Source organism: Salvelinus alpinus, chromosome 3 (genome assembly GCF_045679555.1).
Source record: "Salvelinus alpinus chromosome 3, SLU_Salpinus.1, whole genome shotgun sequence".
Lineage (NCBI taxonomy): Eukaryota > Metazoa > Chordata > Actinopteri > Salmoniformes > Salmonidae > Salvelinus > Salvelinus alpinus.
In genome coordinates, this window is record NC_092088.1 from 15,828,764 (window position 1) to 15,848,392 (window position 19,629).

The 19,629-nt window shown below is 44.5% G+C and overlaps 1 protein-coding gene across 1 annotated transcript in view; it reads left to right on the plus strand.

Annotated features, from left to right (window-relative positions):
* Positions 1–19,629, plus strand: part of LOC139570092 (protocadherin-15-like) — a 314,364-nt gene that overhangs the window by 256,041 nt on the left and 38,694 nt on the right. The window contains exons 25-27 of the mRNA XM_071391605.1: positions 12,207–12,316; positions 14,441–14,581; positions 17,041–17,168. Coding sequence (XP_071247706.1) covers positions 12,207–12,316; positions 14,441–14,581; positions 17,041–17,168 — 379 coding nt within the window. The remainder of the gene's footprint in view (positions 1–12,206; positions 12,317–14,440; positions 14,582–17,040; positions 17,169–19,629) is intronic.

Genomic DNA, 19,629 nt, shown 5'->3' on the forward strand with positions numbered 1-19,629 from the left:
ACAAAAACAGCTGCAGATTTGCATGCCAGTACCTGTCAATCATGATCATCAGATTACCTGTAGAGGTAGACGATTAAAGTATCCTAATAGGATGACTTAACGAACGTGGACGTTGTGCCACAGCCTGCCTGCTAAGCAGTGGTCAGGCTATGTAAAGGCAATCGCCGTGCTCTGTCCCTGGCATACCGGTTAGTGGAGCAGGGCGGGGAAAAGGAAGGGAGTGTAACTAGGTACTAGATGTGCTGCGATAGTCATGACATGAGTCACAGTTAAATAGTGGGGAAGCTCCATCTTCTCCATGACGCTCATTGGGTTGGAGCAGAGAGCAAGGGGGGAGACAGAGTGCTGCCTGCCTAGCTGTGTGTGTCCCAGGCAGGCATGGATGGAAGGATGGGTTTTACCGGCCTAACCCCCTGGGGCGCATCACAGCCGTGTGATTAGTCTCTCTGTGGAAAAATAATGGGCAAGGCCAGATTAATGAGCCCACCACACATACACATAGAACACACACACACACATGGAACACACACACACGTGGACACACACTGTAAAATATGTCCTATTGTTTTTACAGTAATTACTGACAGCACAGAAGCCATTGTAATAAAATCACAGCAATTGCTAACAGTGAATAGTAATTATATGTTACAGCATACCAATGAATATTTGTAATTCACTTGCACTTCTAGAGGCTTATACAAAGGCTTCTAAACTGGCAGTGACGACAGGGCAAAAGGACATTGTTAAAAACTCAACCATTAAGAGACTTGCTGCCACTCTGATTTGTCCCCGATACACATTCAATTGTTATGGAACTACTGGCACATTTCAGTTAAATTAGTACAGCACTCACTAACAGCTGCGACAAATATAGCCTCTTACAACACACGCCTCAAAATATGTTAATGAGCCAGAAGAAGAAAAAAACATGCACCCACTAGTGTTCAAACGCTTTTTGGCACACCAAAAAATACAGTATAGTACTGTATTCTGTGCGGTGGTACTGAATTACAGTAAATTACTGTCAGCACAGTAGCCAGTAAATTACATTAGATTTAGAGGTAAAGGTTTTCAGTTTTCAAAAATATCATATTGTACTGTATTCTGTGTGGTGGTACTGAATTACAGTAAATTACTGGCAGCACAGAAGCTAGTAAATTACAGTAGATTTAGAGGTAAAGGTTTTTAGTTTTCAAAAATATGATATGGTACTGTATTCTGTTGGGTACAGCATTTTCACTAACAGGTGAAACAAATAAAGCCTCTTAAGAGGCACGCCTCAAAATATGTTAATGAGCCAGAGATTATTTAGCCACCCACAACATTTTCCCACAATGCACCATAATTCAAATTATGCTGCTGTAAAAAATACAGCAAAACAGGTAATACAGTACCTTACTGTAAAAAAGGTGTCAAATAATTTTACAGCAGTGTGCCCTTAATGCATTGCTCTTGACAGTAGCTAACTGTAAATGTTTCTCTGTAAATTTACAGTGTATTACCTGTTTTTGCACCACTTTGAAGTCACTCCTGAAGTATTTTGAGTTTGTTGATACTCTGTTTTGCATTGCTGCATTTAACTGGATTAAAAGTGTAACACCCTTAAATATGAGTGTTTTAGAGTCGTAGAGAGGTGTGGCCTCGCAGCCACCAGCCTATTTTATTATAAGGAGTGTCTATGCTACCGACGGGGTTGTGCAACGGTCCAATTAACAACCTGGCAGAGTCCTGCTGTTTAGTCCACCCTATACTCCTCCTCCTCCTCCTCCTGCACCCACCCTCTCTTTCCATCCACCCTCTCTCTCCATCCACCCTCTTTCTCTTTCCACCCACCCTCTCTCTCCACCCTCCCTCTCACTCTCTCTTTCCACCCTCCTTCCCTATTGTATGTCTCCTCCACCCTCTCTCTCATGATTAGGGAAGTGGACTCCCTGCAGTATTAGCATGCAGCTGTTGGCAGTCCCCACGCACCGCTACCAGCACGGAGGTCAGGCAAACAAACACAATATTAGCATAACATAGCTTATTAACATGTCCTAATGCTAGCAGCTGAGTTAGCCACCGTGCACTGTCAAACAGATGTGGTGTGATGGGCGACGGCCTTGTTAATTAACGTCATTTAGTTTGTTGAAAGCGAGATGAGATGACACTTAACGGAATGGAAGGTGTACTTGCCACCAGTTGTTCCATATTGAATGTGACTGCCATCTGGTACGTGTTCGTTGTTTGCTAAATAGTCCGATGTTTTTTAGTAATAATCTTTCACCCGTCTGTCTTCCATACTCAAGTCCCTTTTCTTTTGACTGAATGTTTTTCTGACTTTTATGAAGTTTATTATGATGTGACTCAGCTATTAAACTGTTTGCATCCTCTAACAAACACATGACTCACAGAAGCTCTAAATTATTAACAATGATATAAATGCGCAGTCGTAAAAAGTGCCCGAAAAAAAATATCCCCAGCTACTTACGACCAAGGTTACCATCGCTACTGCATCACAGAGTGCTATAGGCAAAGTTGTGTGTTGATCGCACTGAAATAAATTGTTTTATTTATAGCTGGTGTTAGCAGCCTGGTATCATAGAGGCAATGACACTGAAACAAACATGAAAATCTTGCAACAACAGACATCACGATTAACATTGTGATTTGATACACATCATTGAGAAGTCACCTGTGTGCATTGCAAACATTGATGGCATATCAGTGAGATTATTGGATCATTACTGGGCTCATTAATGTGTGTGTGAGTGTGAGCGCACATGTGCAGGTGTCTGTCTGTCTGTCTGTCTGTGTGCGTGTGTGTGTGTGTGTGTGTGTCTTTAGTTGGATAGATGGATAAACAGCTTTGCCGTATAGCCTGAAAATCATTGTTGTTCTCAATAGAATCCCATTACTTTTATCCCACAATGTCTTAATTAAACAACCCTCATCTGCTCTCTTACAACAAGGGCCCATCGTTTAAATATTGATTGTGCTTTTAAATTATTTATCACGTATCGGTTTGTCTTATTTTAAAACTCTCCTGAGCATTGTTGGAAAATGTGAGGCTGCACTATGGGTAAATCATGCAAATGTATTTTGGATGACACGGCCTCTGAGTTTAATGTGTTAGCTACCAGTCTTGACATTAAGGGTTAGACAGCTAGCTAGCATCAAAGGAGAATGTGTAGAAACCATAAATGTGTTATTTTATGTTTTATGACTAAATAGTCGATTTAAGGGCAACTTTAAAGGATACTTAAAGGTTTCCTTGATGCTCTTCTCTTTTGATTCCCATTTTCTCATTAGCCATTTTGACTCACATACTCATTGTATTATTGTATATTCCAAGTGTTGAACAGAAAGCTTGCTCAAATAGTTAGCTACTGAAGTGCTCATGCTTGATTTGTAGCTCACTCTAATATAAGGTGCATTCAGGAAAGTATTCAGGCCACTTTCCTTTTTCCACATTTTGTTACGTTACAGCCTTATTCTGAAATGAATCAAATTATTTTTGGGGGGCTCATCAATCTATACACAATAGCCAACAATAACAAAGCGAAAACAGGTTTTTATAAAAAACAGAAATACCTTATTTACATAAGTATTCAGACCCTTTGCTATGAGACTCGAATTTGAACTCAGGTGCATCTTGTTTCCATTGATCATCCTTGAGCTGTTTCTACAACTTGATTGGAGTCCATCCGTGGTAAATTTAACTGATTGAACATGATTTGGAAAGGCACACACGTCTATATAAGGTCACACAGTTGACAGCGCATGTCAGAGCAAAAACCAAGTCATGATTTCAAAGGAATTGTCCGTAGAGCTCCGAGATAGGATTGTGTCGAGTCACAGGCTTGGGGAAGGGTACCAAAATATTTCTGCAGCATTGAAGGTCCCCAAGAACACAGTGGCCTCCATCATTATTAAATGGAAGAAGTTTGGAACCACCAAGACTCTTCCTAATGCTGGCCGCCCAACCAAACTGAGAAATCGGGGGAGAAGGGCCTTGGTCAGGGAGGTGACCAAGAACCCAGTGGTCACGCTGACAGAGCTCCAGAGTTCCTCTGTGGAGATGGTAGAACTTTCCAGAAGGACAACCATCTCTGCAGCACTCCACCAATCAGGCCTTTATGGTAGAATGGCCAGACGGAAAACAATCCTCAGTAAAGGCACATGAAAGCTTGCTTGAAGTTTGCCAAAAGGCACTTAAAGGACTCTCAGACCATGAGAAACAATATTCTCTGGTCTGATGAAACCAAGATTGAACTCTTTGACCTGAATGCCAAGTGTCACGTCTGGAGGAAACCTGGCACCATCCCTACGGTGAAGCATGGTGGGGGCAGCATCATGTTGTGGGGATGTTTTTCAGCGGTAGGGACTGGAAGACTAGTCAGGATCGAGGGAAATATAAACGGAGCAAAGTACAGAGAGATCCTTGATGTAAACCTGCTTGAGAGCTCTCAGGACCTCAGACTGGCGCGAAGGTTCACCTTCTAACAGGACAACGACCCTAAGCACACAGCCAAGACAATGCATGAGTGACTTCGGGCCAAGTCTCTGAATGTCCTTGAGTGGCCCAGCCAGAGCCTGACCTTGAACCTGAACTAACATCTCTGACCTGAAAATAGCTGTGCAGCAACGCTCCCCATCCAACCTGACAGCGCTTGAGAGGATCTGCAGAGAAGAACGGGAGAAACTCCCCAAATACAGGTGTGCCAAGCTGGTAGCGTCATACCCAAGAAGACTCGAGGATGTAATCGCTTCCAAAGGAGCTTCAACAAAGTACTGTATAGATAGATGAGAAAAATATAACTATTTAATACATTTTAGAATAAGGCTGTAACGTAAAAAAAATTGGAAAATGTCAAGGGGTCTGAATACTATACCTGTCATTCTTAGTATATATCGTGTAAATTCCCCCGGTGTAGATATGTATAGATTGCATTTTGATACATCTACAGTGCTATTTGGGTTGTTAATTGAATTCGTCCCACCATTGTTGAATTCTTCCTTTTCTTGGGTATTTTTCTTTACATTTTAGCGGTTTGACATTTGACTGCATTGTTAGGAGCTAGTAACATAAGTATTTCGCTGCACCGCTATAACACCTGGTGAACTGTGTACGCGACCAATACACTTTGATTTGATTCATTGTCACAACAGGTTTTTAATTTGCAACATACACACCCATTATCCATTATGCATGCTTCATATCGATGTATTCCATCTGGACGGGAAGGAAGCGGTTTGTTTTGAACGGCTTACGATAAGTTCACAGGTCTGAGAGTTGACCTTTACCTCTTGTTTGCGAAAGGACAGCCTCAGTATGCCAACTGGTTTCTAACTGCACCGATCCTAATCTCTTTGAAAAGGTCAGTGTCTAATACTCAAGCTAGCAAAACAGTTGCTCCCCCCAAAACATCTTAAGGCTCTTTGTCGATTAGGCCCAGTCTGAAAAAAGCCAAATAGCCAACATGGATGCTTTTAACTTTCACTTGGCGTCGTTGAGAGTACAAAACTTTCGGAGTTAGCTTTTCCCGTTGTGTGCAGTGAAGCCAGAGTGTCTAGTGGCCGAGTCAGCTGTTTTCTGGGAGGATTGATGCTGTGTATAATCCATATCAGACGCATGCTTTCCACACGGTCTGCTAGAGGGCTCAGCATGGGTAACATGAGCATTTGTCTCTCACGCCAACACAGAACAGAAGCAGATTTCATGACCTTACACAAACACATAACTCGGATCGAAGTCAATTTGTTTCCCTGCCACTTATAGTAAGTACAACGCTGTATAGTGTTGATTTAAAACAGGATCTCAGCACATTGTTGGCGTTGGCTTTGTTATTATTACAGACTGTGCCAATTCATTTTGTATTCAAGTGGATTATTATGGTTATCCTTAATATCAAGTGGATTATTATGGTTATCCTTAATAACAAGTGGATTATTATGGTTATCCTTAACAAGTGACATGCTTTAGTCAAGACCTGGCTTAAATGTGGCTCTTATCATGAATTTAATATTTTCTGTGGGTTTTGGCAATTTTTCATATCAGTGTTGCAGACTGCTTCCATCCCTGGCGTTATCTTCCAATTACACTTCAGAAGATGAAATGATGTGATATAATACGAAGATCAAATGAAAAGATGTGAATTGGATTTCATCGTGAAGTTAAGTTGTCATCTAAAAAAATAAAAAATTCTGCATTTTTATAACAGTGACATCATGTATGAACCAAAGCTAGCTGATTTTTATTTTGTATTTTTTTTGTGATGCAGATTTTTACTTCACTCTTGCACATTTCCTAGACTGACTACCAACACTCTGAGGGGAAAAAAGGAAAAAGACAAACAATTTGTCAGGAAAGATATATACTGTAAATGATACTGTGAGGCTTAGCTATGTTTCCTACAGTTATTACGAGGTGCTGTAGCCTGCGCTCCATGCTCCAGATTCTAGGTACACCACAGCGATACAGAGAGGCATTGCTCTGTGGACATCAGTCATCTCTCACACTTAACCGTCTGCTTATGTGGAGCGGCCATTACAGCCGTGTCAGAGCCAGGGGAATGGATGAGCGTCCTCTGTGTTATCCCTGCAAACAGCAGCCCTCGCCACTCACTTGGCAGCGAGGAGGGTCTGATTGGGAAATGTCAGGGGGGATTACTGGGGTAGAATGAGCTACTGAGAGCCCGCTTGGGGTTTGTGTTATGCATGGTCTTGCATGGTGTGTGTGTGTTGTCTAAGTGCGACTCGTTTCGCACACTGCCACCCTAGGAATCCAATTTCCTCATAACGGAAGGAGAAAAGGCATTACAGCTCAACTCTCTGTAATATCCTCTGTCCTTCAGAGAGAGGCTGGTGCTGTGGGGAGGATATCCTCCTTCCTTCAGAGAGAGGCTGGTGCTGTGGGGATGATATCCTCCCTTCAGAGAGAGGCTGGGCCTGTGGGGATGATATCCTCCTTCCTTCAGAGAGAGGCTGGGCCTGTGGGGATGATATCCTCCCTTCAGAGAGAGGCTGGGCCTGTGGGGATGATATCCTCCTTCCTTCAGAGAGAGGCTGGTGCTGTGGGGATGATATCCTCCCTTCAGAGAGAGGCTGGGCCTGTGGGGATGATATCCTCCTTCCTTCAGAGAGAGGCTGGGCCTGTGGGGAGGATCTCCTCCCTTCAGAGAGAGGCTGGTGCTGTGGGGATGATATCCTCCCTTCAGAGAGAGGCTGGGCCTGTGGGGATGATATCCTCCGTCCTTCAGAGAGAGGCTGGTGCTGTGGGGATGATATCCTCCCTTCAGAGAGAGGCTGGTGCTGTGGGGATGATATCCTCCGTCCTTCAGAGAGAGGCTGGTGCTGTGGGGAGGATCTCCTTCCTTCAGAGAGAGGTTGGTGCTGTGGGGATGATATCCTTCCTTCAGAGAGAGGTTGGTGCTGTGGGGATGATATCCGTCCTTCAGAGAGAGGCTGGTGCTGTGGGGAGGATATCCTTGCTTCAGAGAGAGGCTACCCCTCTGCCTATTGCCACATTAGGTGGAACGTGTGTGTGTGTGTGTGTGTGTGTGTGTGTGTGTGTGTGTGTGTGTGTGTGTGTGTGTGTGTGTGTGTGTGTGTGTGTGTGTGTGTGTGTGTGTGTGTGTGTGTGTGTGTGTGTGTGTGTGTGTGGAGGATATAATTTTGTGTGTGTGTGTGTGTCAGTGTGTATGTGTCAGTGTGTATGTGTCATAGGCGTGTGTGTCTAGGGGAGGGTTGGTGTTTGTGACATGCACACCGTGTCATGAAATATGTGGTAGGCAGCTCACGTGTTGTCGTGGAGACCTTGAGGGAGGGAGGCAGACACGGGAAGGTGTGAGGAAGGGGACAGGTGGGGACTAGAGATGAGGCAGTATAACTGTGAACCTACCGTCAGCTACCAAAGTTAAGAACAACAACCCATCCTCCTCAGAATTACAATCTCAGCTCCTGACTATAGAAAGGTATTGGGTAGCATGCAGGTCAAAGCAATATCATTCAGCCCAGCCGTATTACCATGCCACAGGTGTAGGTGTTCCTCTGGCGCATTGGTACTGTTGGCATGTAGCTCATGGCTAGCAAACAGACCAGAGGAACAGAACATACTTGTTTATGAAGTACTAGATGGCCTAATTGTCACTCTGCCGTTGACAACATTCGCAGCCTTGACGACGGTATTCAGATTGACAGCATAGTAATCTCATTTACCAATAAGGAACGACATAAATATAGTGACAAACTGTCCTTGTTTTAACTGCTATGTATTAACAAAGCCATATGTTGTTGGGTTCACCAGGCACTAGGAATGCATATAATTTTTTCATTTCCATAATCTAATGCCATTTTTGATTTTGCTTGTGAAATGATTACACGTTGACGCAAGTCAAACAAATTATGTATGTGTCCTTAGTTCACACCAGTCCCCCTGTAACTCTATGCCCCATTTGACTAAATCTCCCAACCGTTGCATATCTAACACACTGTAGGCTCATAGACAACCTTATTTGTCATTCTCTGACCGTCTGCCCAACCCTCAGTGGAGTGCTTCCCTGCATCCCAGCTGTTTCATATTTTACTGATCACCTTATGACTGCGTAATCTTGCCACACAGTTGCTTTCAAATAAAATGAAATAAAATCACATTTTATTGGTCGCATACACATATTTAGCAGATGTTATTGTGGTTGTAGCGAAATGCTTGTGTTCCTTGCTAAGAAATATATAAATATTAAGACAACCAATGTTGGAGTCCGGAGTATAAAAATATATACACTGTATATATTCATATGTATATGTGATGGGATGTATAGACATTATGGACAGTATGTGGACAGAATATGTAGTATATCTGTAGAATACATAGGATAGAATAGTATATAGTTGAATAGGATGGCATTGACTAGAATACAGTATGTAAATATTATTAAAGTGACCAGTGGCTCCATGTCTATGTACATAGGGCAGCAGCCTCTAAGGTGCAGGGTTGAGTGACTGTGACTAAGTTCAGGGCAGGGTACTGGGCGGTAGCCAGCTAGTGGTGACTGTTTAACAGTCTGATGTCCTTGAGGTAGAAGCTGTTTTTCTGTCTCTCAGTCCCAGCTTTGATTCACCAGTACTGCCCTCGCCTTCTGGATGAAAGCGGGGTGAACAGGCCGTGGCATGGTTGGCTAAGGTCCTTTATGATATTTTTGGCCTTCCTGTGCTGTACGTGTCCTGGAGTGCAGGCAGTTTGCCCCCGGTGATGCGTTGGGCTGACCGCACCACCCTCTGGGGAGTTGACGTACCAGATGGGGATACAGCCCAGCAGAATGCTCTCAATGGTGCATCTGTAAAAGTTTGTGAGGGTTTTAGGTGTTAAGACACATTTCTTCAGCCTCCTGAGGTAGAAGAGGCATAGTTGCTCCTTCTTCGCCACACTTTGGCGAAGAAACGGTGGACCATTTCATATTGTCAGTGATGTGTACACTGAGGAACTTGAAGCTTTTCACCTTCTCCACTGCGGCCCCGTCAATGTGGATGGAGGCGTGCTCCCTCTACTGTCTTCTGAAGTCCACGATCAGCTCCTTCGTTTTGTTGACGTTTTGCTGACTTTGAGGGAGAGGTTATTTTCCTGGCACCACTCCGCCAGGGCCCTCACCTCCTCCCTGTAGGCTGTCTCGTCATTGTTGGTAATCAGGCCTATTACTGTTGTGTCGTCTGCAAATTTGATGTTTGAGTTGGAGGCGTGCGTGGCCACGCAGTCATGGGTGAACAGGGAGTACAGGAGGGGGCTGAGCACGCACCCTTATGGGGCATCCACATGCTGTTTGTGATATGATTCACATCAACTGAGCTTTTATGAAATTATGATAACTTACCTGGTTAATTGCCCATGTTTTTGAGGTGAACCAGCTGTAATCAGAGACCAAATGAATCGAGTGTATTTAATTAAATGAGGTTTCACTGTGCCAAATAGGAGTTAATCAAGCTATCTGGCACGGCGACTAATGTCTCTCTGCCAGTGTTCCCGTTAACGGTGTAATTTCGCCATATCGCACAGAAATGATTTGTATCCAAATAAGGTTGTTCCACAGTCAGTCATCCTGGGTTAGGAGGACACATCTCTGTGTTAAAATAAGGTTGTTCCACAGTCAGTCATATCCTGGGTTAGGAGGACACATCTCTGTGTTAAAACAAGGTTGTTCCACAGTCAGTCATATCCTGGGTTAGGAGGACACATCTCTGTGTTAAAATAAGGTTGTTCCACAGTCAGTCATATCCTGGGTTAGGAGGACACATCTCTGTGTTAAAACAAGGTTGTTCCACAGTCAGTCATATCCTGGGTTAGGAGGACACATCTCTGTGTTAAAACAAGGTTGTTCCACAGTCAGTCATATCCTGGGTTAGGAGGACACATCTCTGTGTTAAAATAAGGTTGTTCCACAGTCAGTCATATCCTGGGTTAGGAGGACACATCTCTGTGTTAAAACAAGGTTGTTCCACAGTCAGTCATATCCTGGGTTAGGAGGACACATCTCTGTGTTAAAATAAGTGGGTAGTTTGTCTGCTTTTCTTCTGTCTATTCTAACTCCTCAGTCTATTCTTCTAACTCCTCAGTCTATTCTTCTAACTCCTCAGTCTATTCTTCTAACTCCTCAGTCTATTCTTCTAACTCCGCAGTCTATTCTAACTCCTGAGTCTATTCTAACTCCTCAGTCTATTCTTCTAACTCCTCAGTCTATTCTTCTAACTCCTCAGTCTATTCTAACTCCTCAGTCTAGTCTAACTCCTCAGTCTATTCTAACTCCTCAGTCTATTCTTCTAACTCCTCAGTCTATTCTTCTAACTCCTCAGTCTATTCTTCTAACTCCGCAGTCTATTCTAACTCCGCAGTCTATTCTAACTCCTCAGTCTATTCTTCTAACTCCTCAGTCTATTCTTCTAACTCCTCAGTCTATTCTTCTAACTCCTCAGTCTATTCTAACTCCTCAGTCTAGTCTAACTCCTCAGTCTATTCTAACTCCTCAGTCTATTCTTCTAACTCCTCAGTCTATTCTTCTAACTCCTCAGTCTATTCTTCTAACTCCTCAGTCTATTCTAACTCCTCAGTCTATTCTTCTAACTCCTCAGTCTATTCTTCTAACTCCTCAGTCTATTCTAACTCCTCAGTCTATTCTTCTAACTCCTCAGTCTATTCTAACTCCTCAGTCTATTCTTCTAACTCCTCAGTCTATAATTTGGGTGTTTTTCTTATTTTCTGTTCCAACTACAGTACTTCAAATCAAATATTATTGGTTGCATTACTCACTTACACATATATCAGATAGAGCTTTAAGTTTGAGAAAAGCATAGTAAAACTCCGTTCCTCAAGGACCACAGTCCTGCTGTTGTTTACTCCTCGCTCTCTCTCTCTGTTGATTCTAATGGTTTTGAATTAGCCAGAAAGTTCACACATCTGGTTTCCCAAGATGAAGCGAGTTGCTGATGAAATGGCAAAATATGAAAACACAGTGTTTGTGGCCCTCAAGGACCTCAAGAGATTGTGCACCCTTTCCCTCTGTGGTATTAGTATGAACAGCACCGTGGTATAGGAATGTGGATTATACTGCAGTCTACATAGAGCTGGGAGAGGTCATTAGCTAGCATGTGGCTTGGGAGAATGTGGTAAAAAAATATATATATATTGGTGCACCAGTCAGTAGGTCTCCGTGTGTGTGTGTGTGTGTGTGTGTGTGTGTGTGTGTGTGTGTGTGTGTGTGTGTGTGTCGTGTGTGTGTCTCATCTACCGTGTGTGTGTGTGTCTCATCTATGTGTCGTGTGTGTGTCTCATCGGTGTGTCTCATATGCGTCTCTCATCTACTGTGTTGTGTGTACCTTATCTACTGTGTGTGTGTCGTGTGTGTCTCATCTGTGTATCTTATCTACTGTGTGTGTGTGTGTCGTGTGTGTCTCATCTATGTGTTGTTTGTGTGTCTCATCGGTGTGTCTCATATGTGTCTCTCATCTACTCTGTGTGTGTCGTGTGTGTCTCATCTGTGTATCTCATCTACTGTGTTGTGTGTGCCTCATCTGTGTACCTTATCTACTGTGTGTGTGTCGTGTGTGTCTCATCTACTGTGTGTGTGTGTCGTGTGTGTCTCATCTACTGTGTGTGTGTGTCGTGTGTGTCTCATCTACTGTGTTGTGTGTGTCTCATCGGTGTGTCTCATATACTGTGTGTGTGTGTTTTCTTCCAGATTTCCCCCTGTGAGTGAGAAGGCTAAGGTGGGGAAGCTGGTCGGTGTCATACTGGCTGCAGCTGTCAATCAAACGATTGTCTACTCCATAGTGGAGGGCAACGAGGGAGGTGAGTAGTAACAGACTCTAACCTACACTGTGCCTTTGACCTAGTTCCAGAGGTCATGTTGTAATTCTATACAGCAGTGATAGTCCCAGTCTTTTATTCTGACACACTATAAACAACATGAAGTAGTAAGGACCCTCAGAGGTCAATCACAGAGCCATACATACAGCTCTATACGGGTCTATACGGGTCTATGCAGCTTTGTACAGCTCTATGCGGCTTTATGCGGCTCTAAAAGGCTCTGTGCGGCTCTATACGCCTCTATTTGCCTCTATATGGCTCTATACGCCTCGATATGCCTTTATACGGCTCTATACGCCTCTATATACCTCTATACGCCTCAATATGCCTTTATACGGCTCTATACGCCTCTATATACCTCTATACGGCTCTATGTGGCTCTATACACCTCTATTCGCCTCTATACGGCTCTATACACCTCGATATGCCTTTATACGGCTCTATACGCCTCAATATGCCTTTATACGGCTCTATACGCCTCAATATACCTTTATACGGCTCTATACGCCTCTATATACCTCTATACGGCTCTATACGGGTCTATGCAGCTTTGTACAGCTCTATGCGGCTCTATACGCCTCTATTCGCCTCTATACGGCTCTATACGCCTCGATATGCCTTTATACGGCTCTATAAGCCTCTATATACCTCTATACGCCTCAATATGCCTTTATACGGCTCTATACGCCTCAATATGCCTTTATACGGCTCTATACGCCTCTATATACCTCTATACGGCTCGATATGCCTTTATACGGCTCTATATGCCTCTATATGCCTCTATACGGCTCTATACGCCTCTATTCGCCTCTATACGGCTCTATACGCCTCGATATGCCTTTATACGGCTCTATACGCCTCTATATACCTCTATACGCCTCAATATGCCTTTATACGGCTCTATACGCCTCAATATGCCTTTGTACGGCTCTATACGCCTCTATATACCTCTATACGGCTCGATATGCCTCTATACGGCTCTATACGCCTCTATTCGCCTCTATACGGCTCTATACGCCTCTATATACCTCTATACGGCTCGATATGCCTCTATACGGCTCTATACGCCTCTATTCGCCTCTATACGGCTCGATATGCCTTTATACGGCTCTATACGCCTCTATATACCTCTATACGCCTCAATATGCCTTTATACGGCTCTATACGCCTCAATATGCCTTTATACGGCTCTATACGCCTCTATATACCTCTATACGGCTCGATATGCCTCTATACGGCTCTATACGCCTCTATTCGCCTCTATACGGCTCTATACGCCTCTATATACCTCTATACGGCTCGATATGCCTCTATACGTCTCTATACGCCTCTATTCGCCTCTATACGGCTCGATATGCCTCTATACGGCTCTATACGACTCTATACGCCTCTATACGGCTCTATATGCCTCTCTACGGCTCTATGCAGTTCTATATGGCTATATACGGCTTTGTACAGCTCTATATATCTCTATACGGCTCTATATGGCTCTAGTCAGTCATCTGCCCACAGAGAGACAGCACCCAAAGTGTGTGTGTATGTGTGCGTGCCTCGGTCATGACAGAGTTACTGCCATGTTAAAGCAAAATGAGGGATGATTAGACCCGTCCATCCTCCCATCGTCCCTCACTGTGATTAAAACCTGGGCTCATGCCTCTCAGAGTGTGAAAAGATGAAATTGCATCCCCATACTGAGCCTCGCATTCAACTACATCTGAAACATTTAGTCATTTGGAAACAAAGGGAATTGGCTTCACTTTTAACTCTCATTAGATTCAATGAAGAAGCACCAGGAAGATTCATTGTTGTTAAATTCAAGGTTCATGGCGTACTGGGAGGACTTAATTGTAGGTCTGAAAATAAAGGGGAGCGAGATGAGTTCTAGCTATGCTCTTCGGTGCATTCCTGCTGTGCATGTGCATCAATTATGCCTTACACAAAATCAATGGGTGACTAAGTGATTCTCCAGTCTAGTGTCATTTCTTTCTGGTGTCGTGCCTCAACACGTGACGCCACACACAGTGGGATTTGGGGAGGTGAATAGACTTGTCATTCTACCCAGGGACTGATACCGTATTAAATGACTATGTTTTCATCGTCTTCTAGGTGTGTTCAGGCTCAACAACAACACCGGGGTGATCACTACGGCCAAGCCGCTGGACTATGAGGCCAACGGCAGCTACAGCCTCAGAGTGGAGGCTGACTCCATGGGGTTGGCCGAGTCCAATCTCCGAGCTCCCTCCAAGAGTACGCCTGCCTATCATTCAAACTGTCACTTGGAAAATGTCACCCTGTTTTCTTATATAGTGCATTGCTTTTGACCAGGGCTAAAAGCCTTCTGTAGCTTCTGGGTTTAATGGACTCAGAAAGATTTAAAAACGGAAGGCAGCGGTTGACCAAAAATGCTTTTTACAACCTTAATTTGAGAAGGAGTAATTGAAATTCAAATGTTTGTTTCTGCCGTCTCTCTGTTTCTCTCACTTGTAACAAATGTTTATCTGGCATTTGCCTGTAAATTATTTCCCATCTTAGCTTTTTCCCAAATACTTAAAAGCACGCCTCATCCTTTCACGATATTTAGTTTTCTGATTAGTCAAATTCATGCTGAGTTGCTGCGGAGGACGAGACATTTTGATTTAACAGTTACTGTTAAATGTGACAGATTTAAAAATATAAAAAATTCCTTTCTGGACAATCTCATCATGTCTCCTCAATATGCAGAAGCAATCACTCAAATCCATTTGATTACAATAGCGCTGTCATCCACTTATATCTAAATGCCAACTTCGTCGATTCTAGAATAAAAGGCTTGTAGAGATTTGGTCACAGCTGTATGTTCTACCCAGATTACAAGTAGAATTAGATTCAGCATGTTTTTCTCTACTCAACTAAATTGACTAATATACTGTACCCAGGCCACTCACTGTGTGTCATTCAAGCTGAGAGGGGGCTGAGTGGCTGAGAGGGGGCAGCAGCAAACATGACGAAGACACCCACTAGCAATAGATGAAGTCCTCGTTCCATTGAAGCAGGCCTGGCAGCTACATTTGAGATGTGGTGGAAATTTCATCATGGGGGGGTGGGGGGGGGCTATTCATGTTGTTTGATTCATTCTGCTGGAGGAGGTAGCGTGGTAAATGGCTGCAGAGAGTGGATGGGTACTCCCCACTGCGTTTGGCTATGGAGGTGACGTCATCACTGTATTATGAAGACACTTGGTTGAATTGATTCGAGCCACAGCACTGGTTATGCGGGGAGGGGGGGGCACAAGCATGCAAAAAGTGTAAAAAAATAAAAGTAGGCCATTACCACTTAAAGAATAATACATTTTTTAGACCTTGCCAATGCATTGGTAATCATATTATTATTATTACATTGTAAAATATGTGATTTGTGTGTCCATGAAAACTGTTTCACCCCACATGCACGAAATGTTAAGTAGTTACACTGCGTTTCTGAGATGTCTACACAAAAAACTGTCTGACAGCTAGATCCAGGATTGTTACAGGGTTCAAATTCAATGTCTAATTTAACTGATTAATGCTTAATATATGATAGAACAGCAACTTACACTGCCATAAATGCAGGGACAAAAAAGGACATTTTATGTCACATGATTTTGGACAAACCCATCAAGACACCAACCATGAGAACAGTGGAGGCTGCTGAACAGAGCACATGGGATGGCATCAAACACCTGGAAACCATATGATGTATTTGATACCATTCCACTGATTCCGCTCCAGTTATTATCAATGACTTATCCTCACTGGTATCCTTGTTTATAGAAATACCCAGGTGTGTGTTGCAATGCAGCAGTAAGTACTCTCCTGCTGTTGCTCGTTTAGTGTTGTCATCCGCTGTAACTTTGGACATTCTGGCAGGGATAAACGAGAAAGGTGCTGACTCTACTGTCTTCCTGGTCTGTCCCCTGGTCTGTCCCCATGGTCTGTACTCCTGGCCTGTCGCCCTGGTCTGTCCCCCTGGTCTGTCCCCATGGTCTGTACTCCTGGTCTGTCCCCCTGGTCTGTCCCCTGGTCTGTCTTCCTGGTCTGTCTTCCTGGCCTGTCACCCTGGTCTGTCCCCTGGTCTGTCCCCCTGGTCTGTCCCCTGGTCTGTCTCCATGGTCTGTACTCCTGGCCTGTCGCCCTGGTCTGTCCCCCTGGTCTGTCCCCATGGTCTGTACTCCTGGTCTGTCCCCCTGGTCTGTCCCCTGGTCTGTCTTCCTGGTCTGTCTTCCTGGCCTGTCACCCTGGTCTGTCCCCTGGTCTGTCCCCCTGGTCTGTCTTCCTGGTCTGTCTTCCTGGTCTGTCTTCCTGGCCTGTCACCCTGGCCTGTCACCCTGGTCTGTCCCCTGGTCTGTCCCCCTGGTCTGTCCCCTGGTCTGTCCCCCTGGTCTGTCCCCTGGTCTGTCCCCCTGGTCAGCCCCAGAGCATTTTGTCAGATGACGTAAGACATTTTATTTGGTGGGTCCCTCTGCGTATTTGTAGCCCTTCAGGAGTGGCCTGGCATTTTACTATGAGAAATGACAAACCACAATGCAGTGCTGTAGTATTTTAGTCAAACATCTAAATCATTGTATTGGCAGTGAAATGTATATGATGCACATTTGACTGTTTAGAGTTCTCGTTTTCTATTCAATCCAAATGATATTCAGATTAGCCTTTGGTGTTATTTGTAATGATGTGTTTCTTTCTCCTCTGCAGCCAACACAGCGAGGGTGTTCATTGATGTTTGGGATGAGAATGATCACTCTCCTGTCTTTACCAAACCCTTGTACCTGGGAGGAGTGGCCGAGGACGCCAAGACATTCACTTCTGTACTACAAGTCCAGGTACACCAAGCTCCTTTCTAACACAAAGTGGACAACTTCTAAGTAGTGCAATTGGTGTCGAAAGAGGACAATTCATTATTTTCAAAAAATGTAAATTTACTGAAATGGAACGATCAAACTACGATCACTCCTTCTCACGATGCAACCAGCCAAAATGTGTCCGGTTGAACGATTATCTGTGTTTGCATTTGAAATGCAGAGTTTTGTAGTTGTAATCTTTGACTCGTGTTGATAATGCATGACCAGCTGGAGGATCAATCATCTCAGAATTTCAGACACCTCTGACAAAACTTAGAATGCCCATTCCGTAGAGGCTCTCACATAAAATCTCTAACAATACTTAGAATGCCCAGGCCGTATAGCCTCTCACATAAAATCTCTGACAATACTTAGAATGCCCAGGCCGTATAGCCTCTCACATAAAATCTCTGACAATACTTAGAATGCCCAGGCCGTATAGCCTCTCACATAAAATCTCTGACAATACTTAGAATGCCCAGGCCGTATAGCCTCTCATATAAAATCTCTGACAATACTTAGAATGCCCAGGCCGTATAGCCTCTCACATAAAATCTCCACACATCTGTCAATAGCATGCTGCAAAGTCCTGTGTGAAAGGGAATTATCCCCTGTGTGCACCAGGGCGTGTTGTTGTTAGTTTTTCGCGCCATTGTTGCTAAAGCCACTGTGACACCTGTTGGGAGTGTGTGTGTGTGTGTGTGTGTGTGTGTGTGTGTGTGTGTGTGTGTGTGTGTGTGTGTGTGTGTGTGTGTGTGTGTGTGTGTGTGTGTGTGTGTGTGTGTGTGTGTGTGTGTGTGTGTGTGTGTGTGTGTGTGTGTGTGTGTGTGTGTCATTTGCATCATTGTTTCAGAATGATGAGCTGTAGCAAGACTACTTTTTATTCAGATATGCATGCTGTTTTCTCTGGTGTTTGTCTGATGTTTGTGTCTCCCTGCCGGTTTGTCTATATGCCTGTCTCCCTGCCTGTTTCCCAGCTGGTATTTCTCCCTGCCGGTCTGTCTCCCTGCCGGTCTGTCTCCCTGCTGACCTGTCTCCCTGTCTGTCCACCTGCCTGTCTCCTTGTCTGTCTCCCTGCCGGCCTGTCTCCCTGTCTGTCTACCTGCCTGTCTTCCTGTCTCCTTGTCTGTCTCCCTGCTGGCCTGTCTCCCTGTCTGTCTACCTGCCTGTCTCCCTGTCTGTGTCCTTGTCTGTCTGTCTCCCTGCCTGCCTGTCTTCCTGCCTTCATCTTTCCATCTGTCTGCGTCTGAGTTTGCGCCTACAATGTCTGTGTGCAGGTGAAGTGGGGATCATTTGACATTTGAGTCATTTAGCAGACGCTCTTATCCAGAGCCACTTACAGTCAGTGCATTCATCTTAAGATAGCTAGGTGGGACAACCACATATCATAGGCATAGTAAGTACACTTTTCCTCAATAAAGTAGCTATTGGGGGGGGGGGGGTTGTCAAGTGCAAGTGTTGGTTCAGGAGTGAGGAGGAGGGTTGTTGCTCCATTCGACTGTTGTTGCTCCTTTTGACTGTTGTTGCTCCCTTCGACTGTTGTTGCTCCACTCGACTGTTGTTGCCCCACTCGACTGTTGTTGCTCCATTCGACTGTTGTTGCTCCATTCGACTGTTGTTGCTCCACTCGACTGTTGTTGCTACATTTGACTGTTGCTCCCTTCGACTGTTGTTGCTCCATTTGACTGTTGTTGCTCCATTCGACTGTTGTTGCTCCATTCGACTGTTGTTGCTCCCTTCGACTGTTGTTGCTCCCTTCGACTGTTGTTGCTCCCTTCGACTGTTGTTGCTCCCTTTGACTGTTGTTGCTCCATTTGACTGTTGTTGCTCCACTCGACTGTTGTTGCTCCACTCGACTGTTGTTGCTCCACTCGACTGTTGTTGCTCCATTCGACTGTTGTTGCTCCCTTCGACTGTTGTTGCTCCCTTCGACTGTTGTTGCTCCATTCGACTGTTGTTGCTCCCTTCGACTGTTGTTGCTCCCTTCGACTGTTGCTCCCTTCGACTGTTGTTGCTCCACTCGACTGTTGTTGCTCCATTCGACTGTTGTTGCTCCATTCGACTGTTGTTGCTCCATTCGACTGTTGTTGCTCCACTCGACTGTTGTTGCTCCACTCGACTGTTGTTGCTCCACTCGACTGTTGTTGCTCCACTCGACTGTTGTTGCTCCACTCGACTGTTGTTGCTCCCTTCGACTGTTGTTGCTCCACTCGACTGTTGTTGCTCCACTCGACTGTTGTTGCTCCATTCGACTGTTGTTGCTCCCTTCGACTGTTGTTGCTCCATTCGACTGTTGTTGCTCCATTCGACTGTTGTTGCTCCATTCGACTGTTGTTGCTCCACTCGACTGTTGTTGCTCCACTCGACTGTTGTTGCTCCCTTCGACTGTTGTTGCTCCACTCGACTGTTGTTGCTCCACTCGACTGTTGTTGCTCCCTTTGAC